Raw genomic sequence first — 23,125 nt, forward strand, 5'->3', positions numbered from 1 at the left:
ATTTTTTTATTATATTCATTCAAATTTTTATATTTTTATTTTAAGTCAAATAATTTTTATAATTAATAATTGACTAATTATCATTAATTAAAATATTATTTATTATTTTATATTCATATAATACTGACATAATGTTAATGTATAAGGTAAAAAATGACACATGACTATGTTATCATACCACATTAGTATATTATGTCATCATTAATTATGATATATCAATATATTACGTCATCATCAATTATGACATGTTAAAATGATACGTAAGTACCACATTGCACAGAATGACAAATAATATTTAATTAAGTTAATAATTAGTTATAAAAATTTATTTAATTCAAAATAAAAATCTAAAAACTTATTTGATTCAAAATAAAAATATAAAAATTTTATTAAACGTAATAAAATTATAAAAAATTTTTAAAATTTTTTAAAATTTTTTAAAATTTTTTTAAAATATTATGCCTACATTCTTTTAAGATCTAGAATAATTTTTTAAAGAATAACAAGCTAATAACTTTTCTTATTCTCTACACACATGTGTGTGTGTATATATATATATATATATTGTAGTGGTAGAAAGAAGAGAGAATGAGAAACCAATTTTTGATTAATAAATTTGAAAAGTGAGAAATTCAAAATACATTTTTTTAGCAGAGAACACATTATACATGTACTTACCACCATTAAGTAAAATATTTATATACATTAAAAAAAAGTCAAATATATATTATTGAAATTTAGAGAATTCAAACAGAAATTGTTAAATAAATGAGATATATTATACATGTAATTCAATAATGAACTAAATATATTTTTATTTAGGAGTTGAACCAAATATTTAGATGAAGAAACTGATTTGCTATTAAAGATTTTTTTTTTAATTTCAAATTGAAATATAATTTAGGCTTAAATTAAAAGACGAGATAAATGAGACAAATGGATTTGGATGAATTAATCCATATATGTTCTAATCTCATGTGGATTTGGAATTATATTCTGTTTTTTGTGATGATGAAATTTAACAAAAAAACACTCGGATCACATTAAATGTTATAAATATCGCATCAACTGTCTTAATTGGTGATATTAAGCTCGGTTAACGTAATTGATGTTACCGTCCAAAGTGTGTCAAGTCCAACAGCGATATCAGCGCGTGGGCACCGAAACAATAAAATCTTATCCTCTATCAACGAGGATTAATCTGAAGCTGTAATTAAGGAAAAAATCGCCAAAATTGCGGGTCCCTACCCTACACGTCATGGATACCAAGATCAAGTGAAGCCACGTGGTTAAGTCTGGGCGTCCATCCGGATTAAGACAGGAAAGCGAATCGGAATCTCTACGGCCAACGGACGCCACGTGTCCAACACGTCACCGTCGATCAAAAAGACTAAAAAAATACTAGTAGTAATAAAAATATCTTCAACTAACCGAGGAAACAGAGCCAAAGCCCGAAGCTGGAGGGGCTGCTGGGATTTGCCATATATAAGCCACAGAAGCCCTTGTTCCCTTGTGTTCCAACACCTGGCAGTACGGTGCGCCACACCCTTTGTCTTTTTAGTCCTCTTCACACAAACCCTAGACCTCCCACTATACTTTCTGAAATGACAAGTTTACCCTTTCTTTCCCATTTTTTAATTTTCATCTTCACAACATTATTCGGTATTTCAAAACAAATCTATTTCTTTTATCTTCTTCCTAGTATCAATTAAGGAAATAATTGAGTCATTTTGTTTTATAAGCACTGTATCATTATGCGAGTGGTGGTGGTTTAGTTGGTTAATAGCTGATATGAGAGGATTCTAGAGGTAATTTCGTAATTTCATGCAAAAGCACGGCTGTTCCTATAAGCCACCGCAAGTTGCTCCCTTCTCTCCTCTTCCTTCTCAATCGCCATCCTCTGCGTACACAAGAAAGAGAAAATTCTCCATAAAATAAGAAAGAGAAAAAAAATTCTCCGAGAAAACGAAAGAAGAAGGATCTCGCAGATAGGTTAATCCAAAACACCTCTCTCTCTTTTTCTTGGTTGAAAGAGGAAGGAAATGAAGAGCTGTGAGCTCTGCAAGTTGGCGGCAAGAACGTATTGTGAATCGGACCAGGCGAGCTTGTGCTGGAACTGCGACGCTAAAGTTCACGGAGCCAACTTCCTCGTGGCGAGACACGTGAGGTGTCTTCTCTGTCACACGTGCCAGTCTGTTACTCCGTGGAGGGCCGCTGGTGCCAAGCTTGGTCACACGGTCTCCGTCTGCGAGAGGTGCGTCAACGGCGGTGATCGAGAAGAGAGCGAAGCAGAAAATGACGACGAAGACGACGATGACGATGATGATGAAGAAGAAGAAGAAGTTGATTCTGACGATGACGTGTCAGTTGATGATGATGTGGAGGAGGACGGGGATAATCAGGTGGTGCCGTGGTCCACAGTAGTAATTACGCCTCCACCGAGTTCCAGTTCATCTAGTAGCGATGATTCTTCTGGTGGTGAAAGAGAGGTCTCTGAATCAACAAATTTGTTTTCGTTGAAAAGATTGAGAGAAAATGCTTCAGATCTTCTCTCTCAGGTTGGTTTTTTCTTATGATCTCTTGTCAATTCTTGTTTTCTCTTTGTTTTTCACTTTAAATTCTTTTTTCATTTCTTCATTCTCGTTTGGATTATATCATCTTTTTTATGAAATTAAATTGTTTGTCATTGATGTTTGCAGGACGATCCGGATCCTTCACCTTCTAAACGAAAGTACAGTTATCGTACTGTTTGGGGGACTCTGTGCAGACCAGATGACGACGCCGTTTCTGTTGACTCTGTGAGGCTGTTGAAAGACCAACCGATCCAACCGGATGGTTCACTTCAGTTTCAGGCCGATTCGAGTCCGAGAGGCGCGGCGAGTACGGAGTCTTTAGGAAAATTAGGGCCTGATAAAATCCAGTAAAAATGCTAAGTATGTTTGTGATTATAATCCCTTGGGCTAAGTGTAGCCGTCCGATTTGAGTTAGTTTCCCCTGATATTTATGATGATTTAACCTATTCTTACAATAGTCTTTGATTAATCTTTGACGGAATGTTGACCCGTGTAGTTAATGTACGCTAGTACTACTACTAGTTTGATGGCTCGTCCGATTTTATAACTCTGAATTTTTTGAGCGTTATGCTGTGGATTATCATCGTGGACCGACGTCGTTTTACGCTTTGTTGCCATTTTATACTTAGTAGGGCTTATTTGACACTTCATTGTTGTAAACGAAAAGGATGGTAAATATGTGAAGAGTTGGTGGCGATCCTCCGGGGCAGCAGCCTTAAGGATATGTGTACAGAGTGTGAATCTTAAAAGCAAGTGGTGGTGAAGAGAAAGTGAGTGTGTCCCTTAAATCTTTGAACGACATCCACTCGAAGAACGCTGCCCACCGTTTTCATCAGTCCTATGGATGTCAGAGTTTGTCAAGGAAATGCCATGGACAATCTCAAGGCACGTATGCCTATGAGCAAAGGCCGTCTTCGTATCTGATATATGATATTATCCCCTTGGGGGGGGACCGCTGCGCCCTGTCCCTCTGTCAAGGTTATATGTGGCTGCTCCTTGAAATTGGAAAATTCTGAATATAGCTAACTAGCTAGCTAGCTAGCCTCGTACGTGTGATGCACTTCCAGCCTCACATCCCCAAAAATGATTAACCCAGCAAGAAAGCCGTAACCCTGGTGGTGCATGGACTTGTATATTTGCCTACAATGCTCATTTCGTGTGCCCACACGTTTTATGTTGGAGTGTTCTCATTGCGCAAGATGAGCAAGTGTGTGTCATTTTATGAGAGAACTTTGGGGATGGTGGTTGCAACCAGAGGAGAGCTGTTTTTTATGGGATGTAGCGTTGTTTCTGGGGTACTCTGTTTTCAATTTCTTGGTTTTCTTATTGGGATGGGGTTTTTGTTGAAGTTACTTCATTCAACACCGCGTTAGGAAGATATTTTGGTTTTTTTTTTAATAATTTCTAGCCAAATATCTGGGAGCTTATGACTCCCACCACCACCAATGCGCTCAACAAAGGATTTCTATCTTTCTTTCACGTATAGAGTATGGCCGGCCATCACATCAGGTGGGGGAAGCTCTTAAGGGTAAAGATGGCAATTTAAAAATGATTAATGTATATATTTAAAATTATTTTATATTTTAATAATTTTAAATTAAAATAAAAATTATGTGTTAATTTATAAAGTAAGCAGTGAATATATATATATATATATATATATTTTTTTTTTTTTCTAACAGAAAGAGAATCTCTTTTCCGACTTTAATAAGGTAGGAATGCAACTTTATTTAAATTAGGAACAGACTCCGTAATATCCATTAAAAAATTAATCACAATCAACCCACGTACAATATGGTCAAAAATTTGCTATCCTAAACAGAAATTGTGGTAGAAGGAGCCTCTTAGCTCTAATCAACCAATTAGATCAGCAAGACATTTCTAATCAAGCTTGGCGGGTGTGATTAAAGATTAAAGAATCACTTGGATGAAAAGAAAAGGATCAAGTGGGCTTGGGTATTTGTGGTGGAGATTTGTTTGAATGGGGTGGAAGGTGTGGCAGTGGTTGCGTGCCACTCGAAAATCTTCCCAACAACCGTCGATATATTGTGGGGTCTGTGATTGATCTAAGGATTCTGCTGACCATGACCTCACCATCTTAGACAATGACTCAAGAATATATATATATATATATATATATATATATATATATATATATATATATATATATTTGTTTCAGGCTGACTACCCTTGAATGGGGAAAGAGGTTCCTCTTGTATCTCACGTTTCGATTTTAGGCCGTTCACTTGTGGTGTGGGTGAAGCCGAGGGCAGCTGTAAATAAATAAATAAATATTCTAATCAGCTGTTCAACATCAATTCCAACAAAATTAGATTGAAGCAAGCAAGTAATCATCCCGCCACAACTCACCATCGTCACTGTCTGTGGGTAGAGTGTCCGGTTTCTCTGTTTTTCCAATTTCTTTCTTACCCTCTACTTTAGAAAATATACATATCCTTTTATTGCAAAAACTGACAATAAGTATTTAATTAGACTTGGTGGGGGACGAAATTCTATATGTTGGTCAACTAAGTTTGGCGCCTTATCTCTTACGGACAAGTAGATACATGTTTTATTATATTAGGATAAATTTTATTAACATTTATAGGATAAATTACTATTGTCACAAGAGGTTAGATCCTTGATCAAAATCAGGAATTCACGGTGGCCTTTATTACCAGCGTTAAGGCATTGTAAACATCGAGCTACACCGGCCTTTTTGGCGGCCATGCACCGTCGTTTCCTGAAAAAATGAGGTTTATCCACTACAATTGTTTTATGAATCCAAATTTGGCAATAACCCCCCTTAATTAAACCATCTCCTATACTTGCAAGGCTAAATGCGCCTGTGGGAGAGAAATCAGTTTCCTAGAGTGCATCCATAATGTCCCACTCTTGGCAGCTAGCCACGTTCAACCAAGATGCCATTAAGTCTTACCTCTTTGTTCAAATGATGTCAGTGCTCTTGATGCGACTAGCCTCAAATACCTCAATGCCGGGCCTCCTTACACTTCGCTAAAATCTATATGCCTTTTTTTCTTAGGTTGTCCCCTCTTCTACTACTTGATAAAGTTTGCTTGGCCTACTTTATTTGGCCACCTACTGCAAAAATGACATCCACGTTCTCAACAAAACTACCAACATCCGGATGCAATGTGATAACAAGAAGTAAGCAACCACCAAAAGGCACATCTGTAAATCAGGATCCAACCACCATGACAATGGCGTTTATTTTGCATCTATTATTTGTTATTTTCTTCAGACCATTTCTAAACAGAGCAGCAGCTAAAACCAAAATTATGGTCTCTATACCAATCATCAAGCTTCTGCCGCAACCGCAGACGTTTCCACAACATAAGCAGGGAAGCTGAGGTATAGTGACTCAAGGTCCTAAAAACAGGCTGTTGGACCAGAATTTATCTGGAACCAATTCCACACGACACATTTTAAAATTACATCCAAAAGGGGGATTTAAGAATCTAGAAACATAATTTTGTTGAAAAACCTCAAAGCAACCTACTTAAGCGGTGAAATAAGCTTCCAATATCCAGGATCCAAGATCAGAATAATGTGACAATCATAGGATGCACAACAGTTTACGAAATATTGACTGGCTCACCACACAATTTCTCCAACTCGCTTTCCAAAAGTTTCAATAAATTTGCTTTAGTTCGTCGATAAACCCACGCTTGAGCATTAAAATCCCAATCAAATCTGGACGGACCACTGCAAAGAAAACATTACCTTAAGAAAGAAAAATGATAATTTGTGAAAATGCTATAATGAAAACTGACAAAAACTTGGCATCATTTATGCTTCAAGAAACAAAATGGTCACAACAGGAATTGGGTAAAAAACACACAAGCAGTCTTACAATGAAGTGTTGTTAGTTAAACATTGCTGTCAGCTACAGTCCAAAACACGAAATCATATGCATATAAACCAATAATCCTCCACATCTAAGTGATCCCACTAAATAGTAAAAAGTCAATCTTTGTAGAAAAGAATTAGATACAGGGTTCAAAGCAGTTGGAATTTACCTATGTAAGTTTAATGGAAGAGGCAATGCTGATGATGGTAACACATTTCTCTTTTTCTTCAAATAGGGGGAACGTGATTCCCTCGTATTCGTACCCTAATTTTTTATTTAGAGAAACGATGGACGTGTGAAGGTTCAAACTTTTTCCTGCCTTGTGGCCACTAAAAAGGGCAGAAGAGAAGAAAGGAAACCGCAACTGAAGTTGTAAAATAAGTTGTTGACATTACAAAATGCATAGATCATACCATGATGCCAACATTTAACCAGTCAATCTTTTAAGGACTAAGAGCAGCATAACTTTAAATTCAAAATGACATGTTATTTTTAGGATGTTTACAACTTATACGGATGTTGGTGCCTATGCTGATTTAGATCACTAAAATTGTCCTGAATCTCTGCTTGTTTTCTTGAAAAGAGTACAAAGTTTTAGTTTGAAAATTTTGAGCTAACACCATTAAAAAAATAACTAATGAAGGCCTCTTCAGAAGGCATCACATCCAATGTTCAAGTTTTAGTAGTATATCTGATTTTTGGAACAAATATATACCCATTAATCATCTAGGACCAACTACTTCATCACTTTTACTCATACAAGGACCGTTGAAAACACAAGCAGGTCCAAAACCATCTAATTTTCATTCTATCTTAGAAAATAATCACCAGCTGAAATCTAAATGAAAAGTTTCAACCAATGAAAAAATCTTCTGGCAACTGACCCACCTTTCTCTGAATACATCAAAAGCCTTCGACCGAAAAAATAAATAGCTCAGTGAAAATTACATCCCAAATATTTGATTCACCTTGTCTTCTATCACTGAAAACTATTTAAGCAAAAACAAACACAACTTCAGTAATACCAGCATTCAGTTAACTCAAGTTTACTTAGGAGTTGAGATCAAAATAGTAAACTTTGTTTATGTACTGAAATTTTCTTGCATGCAACTTTACTACATTGGAGAAAAAGAGGTGACTAGAAAGTAATGTGCAAATGACGACACAAGAACCATACCCAGTTCAAGGAGACGCAAATGTAAACAACACAACATCCTCAATTCCAAAGACCACGATGCCAAATCCAAGATTCTCAAAACCAAATAATGATGATAATAATAATAAAAAAAAAAATAATAAAGAGGGAACAATTGATACCTTACTGGTGACGATAACCAAATTTGTCGATTAGGGGTCTGTTTATTCAACACATAGGTGCCCAAAGCCCCAAGTTTTAGTGTCAATACCTCATTCTACCAAATGCAAGCAATGTGTTAACCTCCAATCCAAACAAAGTAACTTCCAAACGGACCAAAGACGTTTTAACCTTACCCCGTAGTCCACATCGAAACCATCAATTTGAACAATATCACCATATTCCTGCCACACACCCAAAACTAAATTTAGCAAAAGAAAGAAAAAAGTTAATTCAATCGAAAAAAAAGGGGTTGCTTACCTCCAATTTTTCCTGGAGGTCATGGATCGTCGAATTAGCTATTCTATGAAATTCATCCTCCTGCAGAACCGAACTGTATCCACATTAATCATTAGAAAAAATCCAACTTGAACCTTTTCTGAGCAAATATTTAACGGGTAATTAGAAAGATGGATATTTACCGGTAATCAATGGCGGCGGCTCCCTGAGAATCATGGGGGAGATTGAGAGGGTCAGAGCAGAAGCGTCGAGATGAGGCGAAGGACCAAGGAGAGTGGCTAGGTCTCGAAGACCCTAGAAGAAGCAGAGCACGAGAGGAGCGGACAGGCGAGGAAGGCAGAGGTCTGAGAAGTTTAGAGATTCTTCTGAGAAGGGGCAACCTGGAAGCCATTGGCGATGAACTCTGCTAACCGGTAGCCCAAAAGTGGAAAGACGAGGCCGGGTTTAACCTTGAAAAAAGGGTTGTTGGGCGGATAAAAGAATGAGTTTCTGGGCTTTCTTGTAGTAGAATTGTGGGTCATACAATAATTACATGGATCAAAAGTTTGAGCCCCCAATCAACTACATCAGCTCTTCTTTGTTGTTTTTTGGCCCAAACATTTCCCACCTTAAACTCTCCACTCTTATTTGCATTTTGATATTAGATTTTTTTTTTTGTAAAATCAAATTGTGGATTTACATTATTTATTTTTATATTTTATCACAATCAGATGAAGTTAATTTGGTCTTGAAGAAGAGACAATATTTACAATGCATGACATGATTTAATAAAATAGGTTAGATTTCAATATTATGTATGCATTTAAAGGTGTAGATATGTGTAGCAATGTCACTAAGAATTCACTATATAAAGTTAAGGTTACATCCCCTCTTTCTCTCTACAACAACATTAAAGTCTCACTTATTGAAGAGCTGCATAGAAAATGATGATTCTAATGCACTGAATCCTAGCAATTAATTTAATTTGTATTATTTTTGTTATAAAATCACGTATCAAAAGTCAAGTACGTCTTTGTATTATACATAAAGTCTAGCATTTGATCATACTCATTCAATTTCACTTAAACTTAATATTGAACAAGATGAAATTTGAATAAAAAAAATCTCTGTTATGTTATTATTTTTTTATAGTGAAATTAGGTTCCTGCTTATTACCTTTCATCACAATTTTTATTACAATTAAAACATTAATCAAGATATATCTGAACATTTGAATCATTAGTTGGTATATGATTTTACTTAAAAAATAAGATTTAAATTTTAGATTTGTTATAAAGTTGAGGTTAAAAAAAAAAAAGGTCACGTGTTTTCTAAGGAATCTTTGGGATAGAGATGGGAAATGAAAATCCTAAAAATGGTCAACATTCCCATGGGCAAAGTATTCTTTGAAACATACGTATTTATGGGACTTGAACAAGTCATATATTTACAAGGTACGTTTATTCCAAAGCAATGACTGAATGACCTTTAAACTATTTTGCATCGTAAAGCCTGGATTTGGTTATTTAGCAAGCAATGGCCTACAATTAAAGAGCAATTAAAAACAAAAAGTTCAAGTGTAGAGGAACCGTCCCTCCTCATTTCATTTCTATGGTCACCATTCAACCTTGTGCAATCAATGCTATTTGGCTATCCATAGACTCTGTTCCCCCTACAACAATAACTTCCCCCTTTTCTCAATTAAATTAGTAATAAATATTTGCAACAAATACGATTACGAAAAAGCACGAAGATAATCATTAACAAAAAATCATTGGTACAAAGCAAGTATCCAGATACCAACCACCAATCCTAGTAGTAGCGAGTGCACTACGCTAAACCCTAATTCCTAAATAAACTCTCGAAATTTATTGCACAAAAACTATTATTTGTACTGATCTTCGATTTTAACCAAGTCATAAAAAAGGAAAGAAAACCAAATCAAATAAAATAAAAAACTTAGATTTCAAACACGTTGTTGTGATTTAAAATATAATAGGAATACTGCAAAACTCATGAAAATAGGATCTTGTGATTACTATTTTGAAAGTCATGAATTTAGTGAATAAGAAAATTTAAACATGTAAGTGTATTTTTGTGATAATCTTCACATCCAATAGAAAAAGTAGAAAAGTCATATGGGAAACATGAGCAAGGTTTAAATCAAGGACGAGGGTGTGGCTGCTTTCACGTCAGGAGCAGGAGGACGGTGCTTGTTTTATGTTTGCTTAAGAGTCAAAATCATAGTACTAAATAACCTAATACTAGTGCTAAACCCTAATTATAGCTAAGCGAAGGTACATAATTTTGTTTTGTTTATTTGTTTATTGGTATGGGATTTTACGCTTTCTCACATTCTTCACCAATCAAATAAACTTGGTTGCCTTTGGATGTTGCAATTTCCTTTGTTATTTTTGTCGGGCAAAGAAAAGAGAGAGACAATTCCTTATAAGACGCCTATCTTTGGGGTGCGTAAAAGACAAAGATCCGCTCTTTCCTTGCAACTCTCTCTCCTCCTCCTCCTCCTCTCGTCTCTGATTTCTGGCTGCCTCTTAAAACAAACCCCAACTTCCCTAACATCACCTAAACATTCACGTTGCTAGTTACTCTCACAATTACCTTTTTAAAAAAAAAAAAACTTTTAAATAGCAAAAAAATCAGGGCCGTTCATTTGGGTTATAAGATCACAGCCAAAGCTTAGGGTTTGCACTTACGCCGTTCATTCAAAGGGGTTAAAAAATAAAATGTAGTTACGTAGTTTACGAAGATACAATAACAGGACAGGAACGTGTTAGTTTTTATTCTACTTTTTCTTGTTCAAGCAGCCTCCCTCCCCAGACAACCAAAGGTCCTTGCTTTGAATCAATCTGGCTGTAGAGAGGTAAGATTTTTTCCTTCTTTCTTTTCTTTCAACCTAAATAAAAACTGGGTCTTTCTTGTTTCATGCGTTTTGAGTGGTTTTCTTTCTTGGGTGTTTTATGAATGGTTAGTTTTCTATCTTCTTTGTTTCCTGCCGTGACGCTTTTGTTTTTTTTTTTTTTTTTTTTTTATGGTTATTTGTTATTCTAAATCTCCTGCCTTTTTTATTATTTTTTTATTCATGTTTGCTTAGAATGAAGGCTGAATTTCTTTTGACTCGTTTTTATTGGCATTTTCCTTTTAAATGTGAAGGTAATTTGTTGGGCTTGGATTAATGTTCCATATGAAATCTCAGCATCTCTTGTTGACCATTGGTTGTCTTTGATGAACAATCTGGTTGGTGGTCTTCTCTTTCATGGCTTGATTCTTATTTGTTCATTATCTGAGATTTTGTTCTCGATCAATATTCAGAATTTATCTAGATGATTGGTTTCGTTGAATGAATTTATTGAATGAAAGGAAAGTCTAATCTTGTTAGAGTAGTAAGAATACAATATGGAGTCTCATTAGATATTTATTTACAACTTGCCCTCGTAATGAGGATTTAAAGTTTCCTTCTTCTCTCCTTTTTTTCCTTAATCTTCCAATCCTTTTTGACTAAGAAGTCTGCTATGTTAAATTAGTTGGTTTCACATATCCAAAAGACATTGAAAAAAGAAACATTAGGCATTGCAATCTAATTGTCTATCCTGTTTTTGCTTGTTAAAAATTTTCTGCTGCATTCTTTCAATGTAGAGATTATCCTGAAATTTTTAAATTTTCTACATTACTCTGCCTACACTATTCTCACTTCAGCATCTACTTGTAGATGATGTGATCCTTTTCTCTTTCTCTTTCATTATAGTCAGGCAGGCGTCTCTTATGCTCATTAGGGATTCGGCTATCCTAGTTGGAAAAGATTCTTTTTCACTCTGGCCGCTGCAACGAAACTAAACTTTTCTCGCACCTCAAAGTGGGTGTGGGGGGACAACGAAGGGGTGATTCTGCTTTGTGTTTTAAGGAGATCGAGATCATCACATATCTGGAGATTGCTGCGTGTTTCAGAGGGTTTTTCGCTTGATTATGGCTAATGTCAGTGTTTGTTAGGTCCCCAGAAGTTTGATTGTAGCTTGTCATTTTTTATGGTAGCAGAATTAGGAGTTTTTCTCAGGATTTTGAACCTTAATGATTAGAGTAGTTTCATGCTCATAGCTTTTATGTAAACACAACAGTAGGTCGTGTGTGGATGTAGCGTAAGTCTGTATCACCACAATGGTTAGGTTTTCATGCTTCAATGCTCACATCCAGAAACCAAAGGTAAGTCTGAGATTTGCTTCAGGTTTTTGACAGCTTACTTCAGTAAAATTTGGGTTATATTCTGTAGTGTTTCCTGACTCAAGGATTCATTTGTCATCAGAAAACAGTCCAGTCATCTGTTGAAGCAATGCATAAGACTTTAGAAGATTCTTCGAGAGTTCAAGCCCCTAAGGATTTCAATAAAGCTACAGTCATGGACTCATTCTTGCCCACGGCAGAACCAATTGCTGAGATTCATGAAAGTGTCAAACCTATCATGAATTCTTCTTCTGTTTGCCATAGGTGGAAATCGGAGGAAATAAAACACGAAATTGATCTTGATACTGATACCAGGGTCCATCAGAAATGGCACCATCTTAAGAAGAGTCGGTCCCTAGGAAGTAGACTGTGCCTGGAAGGAAGGGTTCCTGGAAAAATTGATACAGACGATGAGACTGATCAAGGATTTTCTTCTGATTCCCATGACCATGGGTTGGTTGAAGCAGATGGCAGCAAACATACAGTAGTGAGCCAAAAAGCTCTGTGCTCAGAATCTGCTCAAGTAAGTTCTAACCATGTCAATAATGAACTGGTTTTCTCTATGGGAGGCCCTCAGCATTCAGAAAAGGACGGCCATGATAATTCTGATTTACGTTTGTCTGGTGAGGGTGCGAATGGCTCTGGTGACCGTATGCCTAATAATGCACCTGTGATTGTAAAATCATGTTCTATGCCAAACATTGTTGCATCTGTACTCACTCCTGGAGGACATTCTCCTTTTAAATATCTAACACGCCGTCCAAGATCTTTTGAGGATGTACATGTTCTCAACATGGGAAGGAAGGAGATTACAATTTATGAGGTTGATTCAGAGGTGATGCGAGAACAAGGAAGAGATGCTATCACAGATAAAAATCAGAAAAATAACTTTGAAAATTCTTACTATGATGGATATGATTCTTATAGTTATTCTGCTTCAGCAAAGGACTGGATACTGCCAGTTTCAGATGAGGTAAACCCGGTGAAAATCTTGCAAGAAGATTTGCCAGTTTCGGATTGGAATGAATTGACTGGTAAGGATTTTAAGATTAAGCGAATTGAGGAATGGGTTAATGATCTTGAACACTGCAGCCCGTTGGAAGAAACATATGAATTATACCATCCGAATGATCATGTGAAGGAGGAACCTGTTGTCCCAAATGGTTCTACTGCTGCAAAGGCGGATGTTAAGGTGACTCCTGGCATGGAAACTGCAAAAAGATATATATCTTCTTTGAGTGCCTCAGCAGCCACAGCTCAGCTGGCAAACCATGGTTTGGTTGTTATACCATTTCTCAGTGCATTTGTGAGCTTGAAGGTGCTTAATCTGTCAGGAAATGCAATAAGTGGGTATCTTCAACTGCAACAATATTAGTTTTCTTCTGCATTTGTCTTCAAATCTTGACATGCTTTAAAGCTTATGATTTGAAGTTTATGGAAACGTTCTTTTGTATAGATCTGCTTTCTCATTATCTATATGTGTGCTGCAGCAAGGATCACTGCCGGTGCTCTTCCTCGAGGTCTTCACATGTTGAATCTGTCAAAGAATAATATATCCACCATTGAGGGTTTACGTGAACTTACTCGACTTCGCGTGCTGGACCTGAGCTACAACCGAATATTTAGAATTGGTCATGGTATGTGACACACTACTGCAAGTGATTAGCTGTCCTATTTTTCTTGCTATACTCCTTACCTACCAGTACTTTAATCCTCTAATCTGCTTTACCTCACATAATTCATTGTAGGTTTGGCTTCTTGTTCCTCTCTTAAGGAGTTATACTTGGCTGGAAACAAGATAAGTGAGGTAGAAGGCCTTCATCGCCTCTTAAAATTGACTGTGTTGGATCTGCGTTTCAACAAAATCTCTACTGCCAAATGTCTAGGCCAACTTGCAGCAAACTATAACTCTTTGCAAGCCATCAGCTTGGAAGGTAACCCAGCACAGAAGAACGTTGGAGATGAACATCTGAAGAAACATTTGCAAGGCCTTCTTCCACATTTGGTTTACTTTAATCGGCAGGCTATTAAAGTCAGCACATTGAAGGATGCTGCAGAACGTTCAGTTCGGCTAGGCATCAGCGCCCATCAATTTGATCGTGGACTTAGATCAGAGCACAAAGCTACAAGGAAGAGTAACCATGGCAGTGCTACCCATCGGCCATCCTCTTCATCAACTCATGGTCATAAAAGTCAAGCCACAGTTTCCCCAAGACAGTCCAGAGGCAGGCATGGTCACCTGCCTGCTAGCGGAACAAAAGCAACAAATAATCATCGAAATCACTATTTCGACCTCAGTAGCAAACTTCTGAATTTTAGATCGGAGCTTTCCATGCGAAGGACCCGAAGTGAGGGAACTCTGGGGCCTCTGTGAAGTCAGTGCCCTGCTTTATGCCGTCTGGTTGTTATACTATTCAGTTTCGAGTTATTTTGTTTGTGGTTATCGCAATAATTCGTCACTCCAGATATTTGGTGTGACCAGGCAAACAGTTGGATTTGCAAAAATTGGAGTTGTCGGTATTCTTCTGGTTTTAAGTTGCTTATTTTTGTCCAAGAAGATGAGTGAGAAACAGGTTGTGTTGCGTCAGTAATGGGATTTTTGTGTGTTTAAATTCATAAATTGTGCTTTTTCTCATTGGGGAAGCAAAGAGAGTAATGCAATCGAGAGAGATTGAAGCTGAAGCCTGTTGCATGTTTTTGGCCACTTTTGAATAGGAGTGCTCCAATGTAATGGAAACGATTTACCTTTCAACTACGGCGCTCTAGTAGAAGCAAAACATTACAAAAGCGGTGGAATCCTATCTTTTACCGGATTTGCCGTAAATGGTGATGGCGAGCCTGCCTGCCGCCGTTCCTTACCATTTGCTTGACAAGCAAAAGCCACTGACTGAATAAGCCAACATCTTACCCAACCGTATTGCTTAAGAAATAATCGTCAGTCATTGTGGGCGGTAGTGGTACCACTGGGCGCATGGGGAAAACCGGTACGGTAACAGAGATCAAACTTTTATTTTCCTATTGTCAGCACCTTTTAATTCCTTATTTATGCACCATAAGTTGAGTAATATCACTTTTGCTTGGATTGGAGATGTACATGAAATAGGTGATAACTAGGTCATTTATCAAATAGTTTCATAGAATAGGCTAAACAAATATATATAAGATTAAAGCATAACCAATTGATTCTATAATTGCCGTTGTCATAACAAGGTCATGGTAATTACCTTATTGGTTAGCCATGGCCTAAAAAGCAGATGACTAAAGGCCTGCAAACCCCGTTGAGAGACGGTCACTCATTCCAAAATAACATACTAAGTTACCAAAGATGCCAAAACTATGTTGAAATATTTTATGCCCCAAACTGAGTCTAAAACTCCCGCACAGATTCAAGTGATATGACCCTAATGGCAAAAGCTTAGATACAAATCCAGTAACACATATGTGCAGTTTTAAAGTACTAAAAATTTGGTATTCCTATGATATCAGGAACATGCAGTGAAAAGGCTTATAACAAAGTAACAAAGAAATTCAACACTGCACACCATATCCACAGGCATTGTTGCATCAACATTCAATTATCGAAAACAAGCAATTAACTGAAGGGTACACACGTAAGAGAAAAACCAAGAGTCCTATTACTATCCATATATACAAAGCATTCGAATCCATCACCACACAATATTCTCAAGCTTCTTTGCCACCAACAAGTCTTCATATTTTTGGATTGCCTTTCATCCCTTGCTGCAATATTAAGTGCAGGGGCATATGAGTAATCAATCATCCCTATCCAGTAAACCAACACAACAATCTACACTAAATTTGCAAAAGAGTTCTCTACAGAAGATTATATAAGGGGGTAAAGCAAAGCTTTAGATTTGAAAACTGCAAATACTGCATTAAAACCACTGACTAATAGAGGTTTCACAATCAGAACCATGAGTGACTTCTCTGCTCTCATGAAAAAGCAATAGAAGGGGGGAAGGAAGGGAAATAAACCACAAATGGGTCTCAAACAGCGTCACCTGAATTAGTAGGCTCTAGTCATTGCCCGGACACTCGTTATGCATCTGCTAACAAGATATGTGAACAAATGAGAGAGATGTAATTTTAATAGTTATACTTTATCGTTTAACTATAAGATTAAACCTCCTATAGATTCAAAACACATCAGATTATAGGCTGTCCATATTTCTGCACCTAGGAAACAAATATAACACTAAACACCTCACATGCATCCACCAGATCACGACCAATTGATGCTCCTATAATGAGATAAAATCTAACTTGGTTCTGAATTCTAAAATCCTTTCTAAGAACCCTACATAGATCAAGTTCATATACTTTATTTTACACCAGAAGCATGAAAAGGGCACAAGTTCAACCATACATTCACTTCAACTAACTTATTTAGCACAAAGATCTGCTCCAAGTTGCGAGATAGACAAACTTTTGACAACTCATCTCTAAGTCCATACTTCATTTAATCACGCCACAAGCTAGTATGTTTATTCTCAAGGTCTATATCTATGCCTTTCTTGCCTGCTACTCTACACCAGGCTAATCAATGATTTAGTAACCTTACTATTGCCTTCATCTTTTCCCAGCCAATAGCCGAGTAACAAGCAAAATCTCAAATTTTTCTGCTACTTCTTACTTCCCATAACTACATCCATTTCTCATTTTAGCTATAGTGTTCAAACTTTTAACAAGCATTCAACATGTGCAAGAAGCCAAAAGATAGTCCACAAATATAACTGTACAAAGTTTTACGAAACCTAATTAGACCACTTAATTATCATCAAACATAAACAAAAATCAATTAATTCAAAAACCCAAACCTCTGTGCTCCTCTTCCGCATCATGATACTCAAGTTCCTCTTCCGGTACCGGCTGCAGCTCCACATCTTCTCCAACCATCTTCTTTTTCATCACCTTCTCGGCGCCGCCTATTTCGCTCTCGTCGTCTTCCGGAAATCGGACCACCACCACCGGACAAATGCAGTGGTGGACGCAATAATCACTGACACTTCCAAGCCTTCCTTTGCTAGTCCTTCTAGCCGCACCAAATCCTCTGCTCCCCATGATGACCGCACTCAGCCCTAACCTCTCCACTTCCAAACACAATCTTTCTTTCATGTCATGGTCTTTCACTATGTGGATTTTAAACGGAATCTGAGCATCCACTAACGGCTGCGCCAGCGTGTTCGCTTTCGTTGTCGTGAAAATGTCGAAATCGTTCTCGAGCTTCTGCTGCGACTCTTCATCGGGGTGGCCGGAGGTGATGGCGGTGGCATTTTCGTGATTAGTAGTGGCGTTAGGGGTGATTTGGAGTTGGATAGAGCCCCAGTCGGCTCCGTAAAGGACGGAGGTTGGACGAACGTGGAGGAGTATGACGGCGTCTCCGGGACGAAGGTAGTTCTGAACGGCCCACCGAACGGCGTAAGCACTCTCGTCGCTTAAGTCGACGGCGATGGCGATGCGACGCTGGGAACCGGCAGTTGGGGTGGCGTTCGACGGGACACGTGGGGATGTCGGTTGGATACGGAGTGAAGCCAGATGTGGAAGCGGAAGGTCCGGTTCCGATTGGTGAAGTTGTGTGGGATTCATGAGAAGAGAGGATGTTGGGAAACGGAAGAACTGGTTAAGTCTTGGGCCAGGGGAAAATCAGAGAAATTGCGGTGACACGGGGTGCTAATTGCGCCACTCACTAATCATCAACACCATAGTCATTCGCCAACCTTTTTCTTACCGGTATCATTATGTAATATCCTTTCCCATGCGTTTGACTTTTCACGGAGGCAGGCCCAAGCCCAGCAAAATATCAATTTAGAAGCAAAACTAATATTATATTATATTATATTATATATATTAATTAATTAATTGAGCCCTAAACAGCAAGTTGAAGCAAGTGACAATACTTTAAGCAGCATTATGTTGTTTCTTGTGTTATGAATTTTATCAGGCGAAAATTAATGAGTTGACCAACCTAACTTATGATGGAGATAATGTATCCCACAACTCACCAATCCCCATCCTCACTAGCTTGAACTTGTACTAATAAAGATACTCGTCTTTCCGTCCACTCGTACTTCCTAGCATCATCTTAATCCAGCAATGTATTAAAACCATCTTTTAAACAAATTTTAACAAAAATAAAAATAAACTCACAAAAACGAGGAGAATAATTGGAAAAGTAACTGAACGCAACCCTCATCTTCAAAAGTCTTTGAATATGCTATGACATCCTAGTGTTTTCAATGAAGTCAACATCGAGTGCTTGACATGCAACAACACAAATGCACGCCCAAATCAAGCACAGACAGATCCCAAGTCTTGCAATAATTGTGCTGTCTTTTTTCCGTTGTGGAAAAATTAAGGTGCTCTGGCTTGCTAGCTTTCGACCCAAACCATTCAAGAAAAGGACCGAAAGAGAAGGGGACTCCATAATAAAGAGCCAAAACTGTCCAGGGTCTGTTTGAAGACCGGGACATGAGCGGCTTTTGTTGGATCCGGCTGATAATCATATGCTGGAAACAGCTGTACTATACCTCTGTCCATTTCCGAGAGCATACCTTTTCCAATTTTATTACTACTAATTGCTTTTGGTGACCGTCCACGCTGCCTAAACACACATCCGAAATTTGTTTCCAATATGGTTGATACCACACTAGTCACTTGTGGTTTCATCAAAAGACTAAATTAAATGAACGGACGACATTTTGTGGGAAGCTGTGAGTCCGCGAGGATAGGTGTTTATTCGCCAAGAGGTTGCTTGCTTTTGAGGTTATGTTGGCTTTTAGGCTTGGCTTCTCCATTGTTGACAAGTCAAAGTTACAGCCTAATGCAGCTTTGAAAAAGGTCATTTTGGCGAATTTCAAAATTTTTTACAGACTAAATAAATTTTTAAAATTTTTTTAATGATCTTCTCAAAATATTATTTTATTTAATAACTAATACAAATAAAAAATAACAAAATAATTTCATATGCTTGACTCAATTTTAAATTTTTTTTTATTTTTTTAATTTATATTATTATTTTATATATATTTATTTATTTATTTTTATTATATTTACTCATATATTTTAAATTTTTATAAATTTTCTTTCACAAATTTATAAGAACCATCAATCATATCCTTTTTCTTTTTTTTTATTATGTCATATGTAGATTCTATGTTCTACTTGTTATGTTTTTTTTTTCTGTTATGTTGATTTTATTTTCTATAATTTTAATTTTTAAAAATAAATAAATTATTATGTAATTTTCAAATATAAGTTGTAGTGTTGCACTGCTACTTAAAATTTCGTCAATATATTATTTTTTATTCAGAATAATCAATGTATCTTAACATGTATGTTTCAAACTTTAAGTAATAAGGATATACATAAAAATTGATAAAATGAAATAATTGTATTTCTTTTAATACAATATTATTTATTATATTTATTTTTAATGACTTGCAAAATAATTTTTTATTTAATAATTAATTTTATTCTTCAAATTGTTTGATAAAATTAAAGTCATTATGGTTAGCATATTGCCAGTTAAGCCCAACAAGTAACTTCTAAGCTAATATGTTAAGTCTATCAAATTTACAAAAAAATAAAAGTGAGTCTACTAATCCAAACCCATTAAATTTTAATATAAATCTAAGCCTATCATAACATATTATATCTTAACAGCCTAGCTTAATATCCTATCATAACATATTATATCTCAATAATTCAATTCAATAACCCAATATGTTAATTAGTAATTTAAGAGGCAAATAAAAGATAAGAGGAGAGTTAGGACATACAAAGTAAAGAGGCAATTCATTTAAGTTTAAAAATTGTTTTCTCTTCCATTATTGCATGCAAAGAGTGAGAGAGACTTATTTATAGTTTCATTCAGTCATATATATAAATGACACCATCATTACTATTAATGTGCATTTTTTTTTATGTTCAATGTCTTTTAAATTTTATATAATCTTTTAGATGAGTGATATTTGAATTATATATAAAATTCTCTTTAACTGTTTAATATCTCTTTTTGTTTAGCGCTCCTTTGAAAATGTTATAGCTCCACCACTGGCTGTTCGATAGATTTGCAGAATGCTAATGCGACAATTAATCGGCATTTTTTATGCCCCAAAATGAATACCATTTCTTTTGTTTCTAGATTATGTGAGATATGTATATATATAGGGGATACCTTAATGTTGAATTTAGTACTTTATTACTATAACATTTCAATTAAACGTGATTGTTGTGAAAAAGATTATATATTTAAAAAGTTATTGTTGAATAGATAACATTACAACATTTGATATATATATAAAAGTGTAATATCAAATCTTGAAAATTGTATTTATAAAATTATTTTTGTGTTTGAAAATATAAAGTTTAATATATTTACATTCTTTTAATGCAAATTTTGAAAATTTCAAACTTTATCTCTTTAAATAATAAATAATAAAATAATATTAAAATCATAATTATTTGAAATTTGAAATATGTGAAGTTACTAAATTTTTATTTTTCTAAAGTAATGTCTAAAACTATTAAAATTAATTATGTTTTATACTAATTAAAATTTTGTCTTCTTTAACATGTTAGGGGAATGTGCATTAAGCTATAGGAGGCCCATCTTTGAAGGATGTTGTTACAATGTGCGTAAAGCTATGGGATACTTAATGTTGTTTGTGTTGAAATGGAATACTTCCTATGTTTCACGTCGATGGACCTTGTTACAAATTTATTGATTTTTTGCTATTGTATATGTAGTTTTATGGACTTTTGAATACTTTATGTTTGTTTGCATCAAGTTGATACATATATTCAATTTATCTTGATTAGAATGAAGATGAATAGTTTTACTTATCTTTTTTTTTTTTAAATGTTGTTAAAAATTGTTGAAAAACTGTTGAAAAATAGGAAAATAAATAAAATTGACCAAACATTAAACTATTTTGATTTATGCAATTATTATAATGTATTTCAATTGGTTCGGTTATTTTTTAGGGGAGTTGAGTTAATTTGATTTTCAATCTTTTCATATTAAACAAGCCGAACAGACCAAATGCTCACCTTACCTCCAGTTACAATAGTTTTATATGCAGCTGGAATTGTTGACCAACCTTGGTCCTTTTGTTTTTCCCCTTTTTCTCATAAGATATTTTACTTTCCTTTTATTTAACATTTTTCTTTATAATATTTTTGCTTTTTCCTTTTGATATTTTAATTTTATTTAATTTCATATTTTTCTTTTAATGTAATAAATAAACAACAACAAAATAAATTAATCTATAAGTATAAAAAATATAAATAAATACATAAATAAGTTAGTAATTAATTAAAAATAACTATAAGATACATAATCAATTTATTTAGTACATAGATAAATATGTGAATAGAAAACATATACATAATTAATTATGTAAAATAAAAATAAATAATATTTATTTTTTAATTTTGAATATGTATAAACCTATTATTAAATTTTAACGATAACTATTATGCTGATATAAAGATAAAAATAACCTTAATTGATTTTAACAACTTTGTAAATGTCTCTAATCTACTATAATTAAAAGATGTCTTGAAAAGGGGATAATTGAGAGTCAATTGTTTGACATGTGCCATGCAATTAGATTGCTTAAGATTGTTTTTGGGCCGGCTCCCCAAAGATCTTCAATTGGGTGATGCATGGCTTTGCTAATTGGAGTTTCATTGACATAAGGTAGGGCTTTGTTTTGTAGGTGGGGTTTTTGCTCGATTTTTCATCTTTTTTTGTTCTTTCTCTTCAGTATCCTTATTCCCTTTACTTTCTTTGCCTTCTTTGTTTATACAATTGGATGATGCGTCGCTTGCTATTTGGGGTTACATTGATGTTGATTTCAAGTTGGGATTTGTTTTGTAGGTGGGGGTTTTGTCAAATTTTTTATCCTCTTTAGTCTTTTCCTCTTCAATTTCATCTTTCTCTTTGATTTCTCCGCCCTCTTTGTTTATAGCCTTTACAACCTTCTCTCTGTTCTTTACGTTTCTTTCTTTTTGCTGTTTTCTTTCTTTTTTCTACTATTTTCTTCAGGTTTTCTCTCATTTTTCTTTTTCTTTGGTGGTTTTGCTTATCTCATTTTAATCCATTCTTTTCTTTTTCTTTATGGGTTTTGTTTCTGTCATTTGTATTTTTTTCTAAGTTGTGGTCAATTTGCTTCTGTAGGAGTAAGATCTTAGTGGATTGATGTAATTATGTAAAGTATGGATTTTAAAAAATTTCTTTTATAAAGAAAGCAAGCAAGCAAGCAATCCAATTATACAAGTGAAAACACACATCATTCTTGTCGTAACGTGCGGGTCTGGGAACCCGACCGTCAGACGCGAGTGAAAACTCTAAAACCAGGAGTTGCCACCAATCTTTTTTACTAAGTGCGATTGGCCACCTATTGACTCGATTCTAATCGATGAAGCCTTAAATTAATTTTAAGTCCGTCGAAGAGAACCTTAAACTGGTCTACGATTTTCTAGATCTAGACTCGGGAGTACGGTTACGCCCGGGGAAGGATTAGCACCCCCGGGACGCCTGTTCCATGAACGGTACCATTTTTTAGATTATCCTATTAGGCTTTGATTTTTTAAGTTCACTATATTTCCTTAGATATTATTCTCTTAGTTTATCTCATATTTAATCTAAAATGGAATGCAAATGTAAGGCAAGATGAAATGCATGGTATGAGATGAAAAATGTCGGACGAATAACCTTTTATCGAGGACGTTCTCTCGGATCCGCCCATCATACTGGTGGGATCCGGGGTGTTCTCTCACCTAAGGAATTATCCGAGAAATTCACCTTCGCAAATTCGACGAATAAATCCCATCATCGGGGTTATTGTA

General features: G+C 35.5%; 4 protein-coding genes across 8 annotated transcripts; 2 read left to right on the forward strand and 2 right to left on the reverse strand.

Annotated features, from left to right (window-relative positions):
- The first annotated feature begins 1,888 nt into the window (after window positions 1-1,888).
- Window positions 1,889-3,028, forward strand: LOC18608573 (uncharacterized). Its single transcript, XM_007043346.3, has 2 exons — window positions 1,889-2,558; window positions 2,700-3,028. Exons 1-2 carry the CDS (start codon window positions 2,043-2,045, stop codon window positions 2,922-2,924), a joined length of 741 nt encoding a protein of 246 aa, XP_007043408.1. The 5' UTR covers window positions 1,889-2,042; the 3' UTR covers window positions 2,925-3,028.
- Window positions 3,029-5,768: 2,740 nt separating this feature from the next.
- On the reverse strand, window positions 5,769-8,521 carry FH (frataxin-like protein). Of its 2 annotated transcripts, XM_018116599.2 has the most exons (6): window positions 8,221-8,521; window positions 8,060-8,132; window positions 7,936-7,983; window positions 7,762-7,856; window positions 6,614-6,773; window positions 6,065-6,299 (listed from the first exon to the last, which is right to left on the reverse strand). In XM_018116599.2, exons 1-5 carry the CDS (start codon window positions 8,427-8,429, stop codon window positions 6,614-6,616), a joined length of 585 nt encoding a protein of 194 aa, XP_017972088.2. In that variant the 5' UTR covers window positions 8,430-8,521; the 3' UTR covers window positions 6,065-6,299. The 2 variants fall into 2 exon arrangements, with proteins under 2 accessions (XP_007043410.2, XP_017972088.2); XM_007043348.3 differs by lacking the exon at window positions 6,614-6,773 and having other exon boundaries at window positions 5,769-6,299; window positions 8,221-8,501.
- A 1,962-nt stretch (window positions 8,522-10,483) lies between these two features.
- LOC18608576 (Outer arm dynein light chain 1 protein) lies at window positions 10,484-14,932 on the forward strand. Of its 3 annotated transcripts, XM_007043349.3 has the most exons (6): window positions 10,484-10,898; window positions 11,189-11,272; window positions 11,781-12,232; window positions 12,333-13,596; window positions 13,741-13,887; window positions 13,999-14,932. In XM_007043349.3, exons 3-6 carry the CDS (start codon window positions 12,188-12,190, stop codon window positions 14,622-14,624), a joined length of 2,082 nt encoding a protein of 693 aa, XP_007043411.2. In that variant the 5' UTR covers window positions 10,484-10,898; window positions 11,189-11,272; window positions 11,781-12,187; the 3' UTR covers window positions 14,625-14,932. The 3 variants fall into 3 exon arrangements, with proteins under 3 accessions (XP_007043411.2, XP_007043413.2, XP_007043414.2); XM_007043351.3 differs by lacking the exon at window positions 11,189-11,272; XM_007043352.3 differs by lacking the exon at window positions 11,189-11,272 and having other exon boundaries at window positions 11,785-12,232.
- Window positions 14,933-15,755: 823 nt separating this feature from the next.
- LOC18608577 (universal stress protein PHOS34-like) lies at window positions 15,756-17,999 on the reverse strand. Of its 2 annotated transcripts, XM_007043355.3 has the most exons (3): window positions 17,089-17,997; window positions 16,273-16,317; window positions 15,756-15,991 (listed from the first exon to the last, which is right to left on the reverse strand). In XM_007043355.3, exons 1-2 carry the CDS (start codon window positions 17,855-17,857, stop codon window positions 16,310-16,312), a joined length of 777 nt encoding a protein of 258 aa, XP_007043417.3. In that variant the 5' UTR covers window positions 17,858-17,997; the 3' UTR covers window positions 15,756-15,991; window positions 16,273-16,309. The 2 variants fall into 2 exon arrangements, with proteins under 2 accessions (XP_007043417.3, XP_007043419.3); XM_007043357.3 differs by lacking the exon at window positions 16,273-16,317 and having other exon boundaries at window positions 17,089-17,999.
- Window positions 18,000-23,125: the final 5,126 nt, after the last annotated feature.

Source organism: Theobroma cacao, chromosome 2 (assembly GCF_053813885.1).
Source record: "Theobroma cacao isolate CCN51 chromosome 2, ASM5381388v1, whole genome shotgun sequence".
NCBI classification, from domain to species: domain Eukaryota; kingdom Viridiplantae; phylum Streptophyta; class Magnoliopsida; order Malvales; family Malvaceae; genus Theobroma; species Theobroma cacao.

Coding starts and splice junctions, on each gene's coding strand:
- LOC18608573 (XM_007043346.3), top strand. CDS start 2,043: ATGAAGAGCTGTGAGCTCTGCAAGTTGGCGGCAAGAACGTATTGTGAA. Junction 2,559..2,699: donor CTTCAGATCTTCTCTCTCAG/GTTGGTTTTTTC, acceptor TGATGTTTGCAG/GACGATCCGGATCCTTCACC.
- FH (XM_018116599.2), bottom strand. CDS start 8,429: ATGGCTTCCAGGTTGCCCCTTCTCAGAAGAATCTCTAAACTTCTCAGA. Junction 8,133..8,220: donor GCCGCCGCCATTGATTACCG/GTAAATATCCAT, acceptor ATGTGGATACAG/TTCGGTTCTGCAGGAGGATG. Junction 7,857..7,935: donor GTTTCGATGTGGACTACGGG/GTAAGGTTAAAA, acceptor TGCATTTGGTAG/AATGAGGTATTGACACTAAA.
- LOC18608576 (XM_007043349.3), top strand. CDS start 12,188: ATGGTTAGGTTTTCATGCTTCAATGCTCACATCCAGAAACCAAAG. Junction 13,597..13,740: donor TCTGTCAGGAAATGCAATAA/GTGGGTATCTTC, acceptor TGTGTGCTGCAG/CAAGGATCACTGCCGGTGCT. Junction 13,888..13,998: donor AATATTTAGAATTGGTCATG/GTATGTGACACA, acceptor AATTCATTGTAG/GTTTGGCTTCTTGTTCCTCT.
- LOC18608577 (XM_007043357.3), bottom strand. CDS start 17,857: ATGAATCCCACACAACTTCACCAATCGGAACCGGACCTTCCGCTTCCA. Junction 15,992..17,088: donor TGCGGAAGAGGAGCACAGAG/GTTTGGGTTTTT, acceptor TTAATATTGCAG/CAAGGGATGAAAGGCAATCC.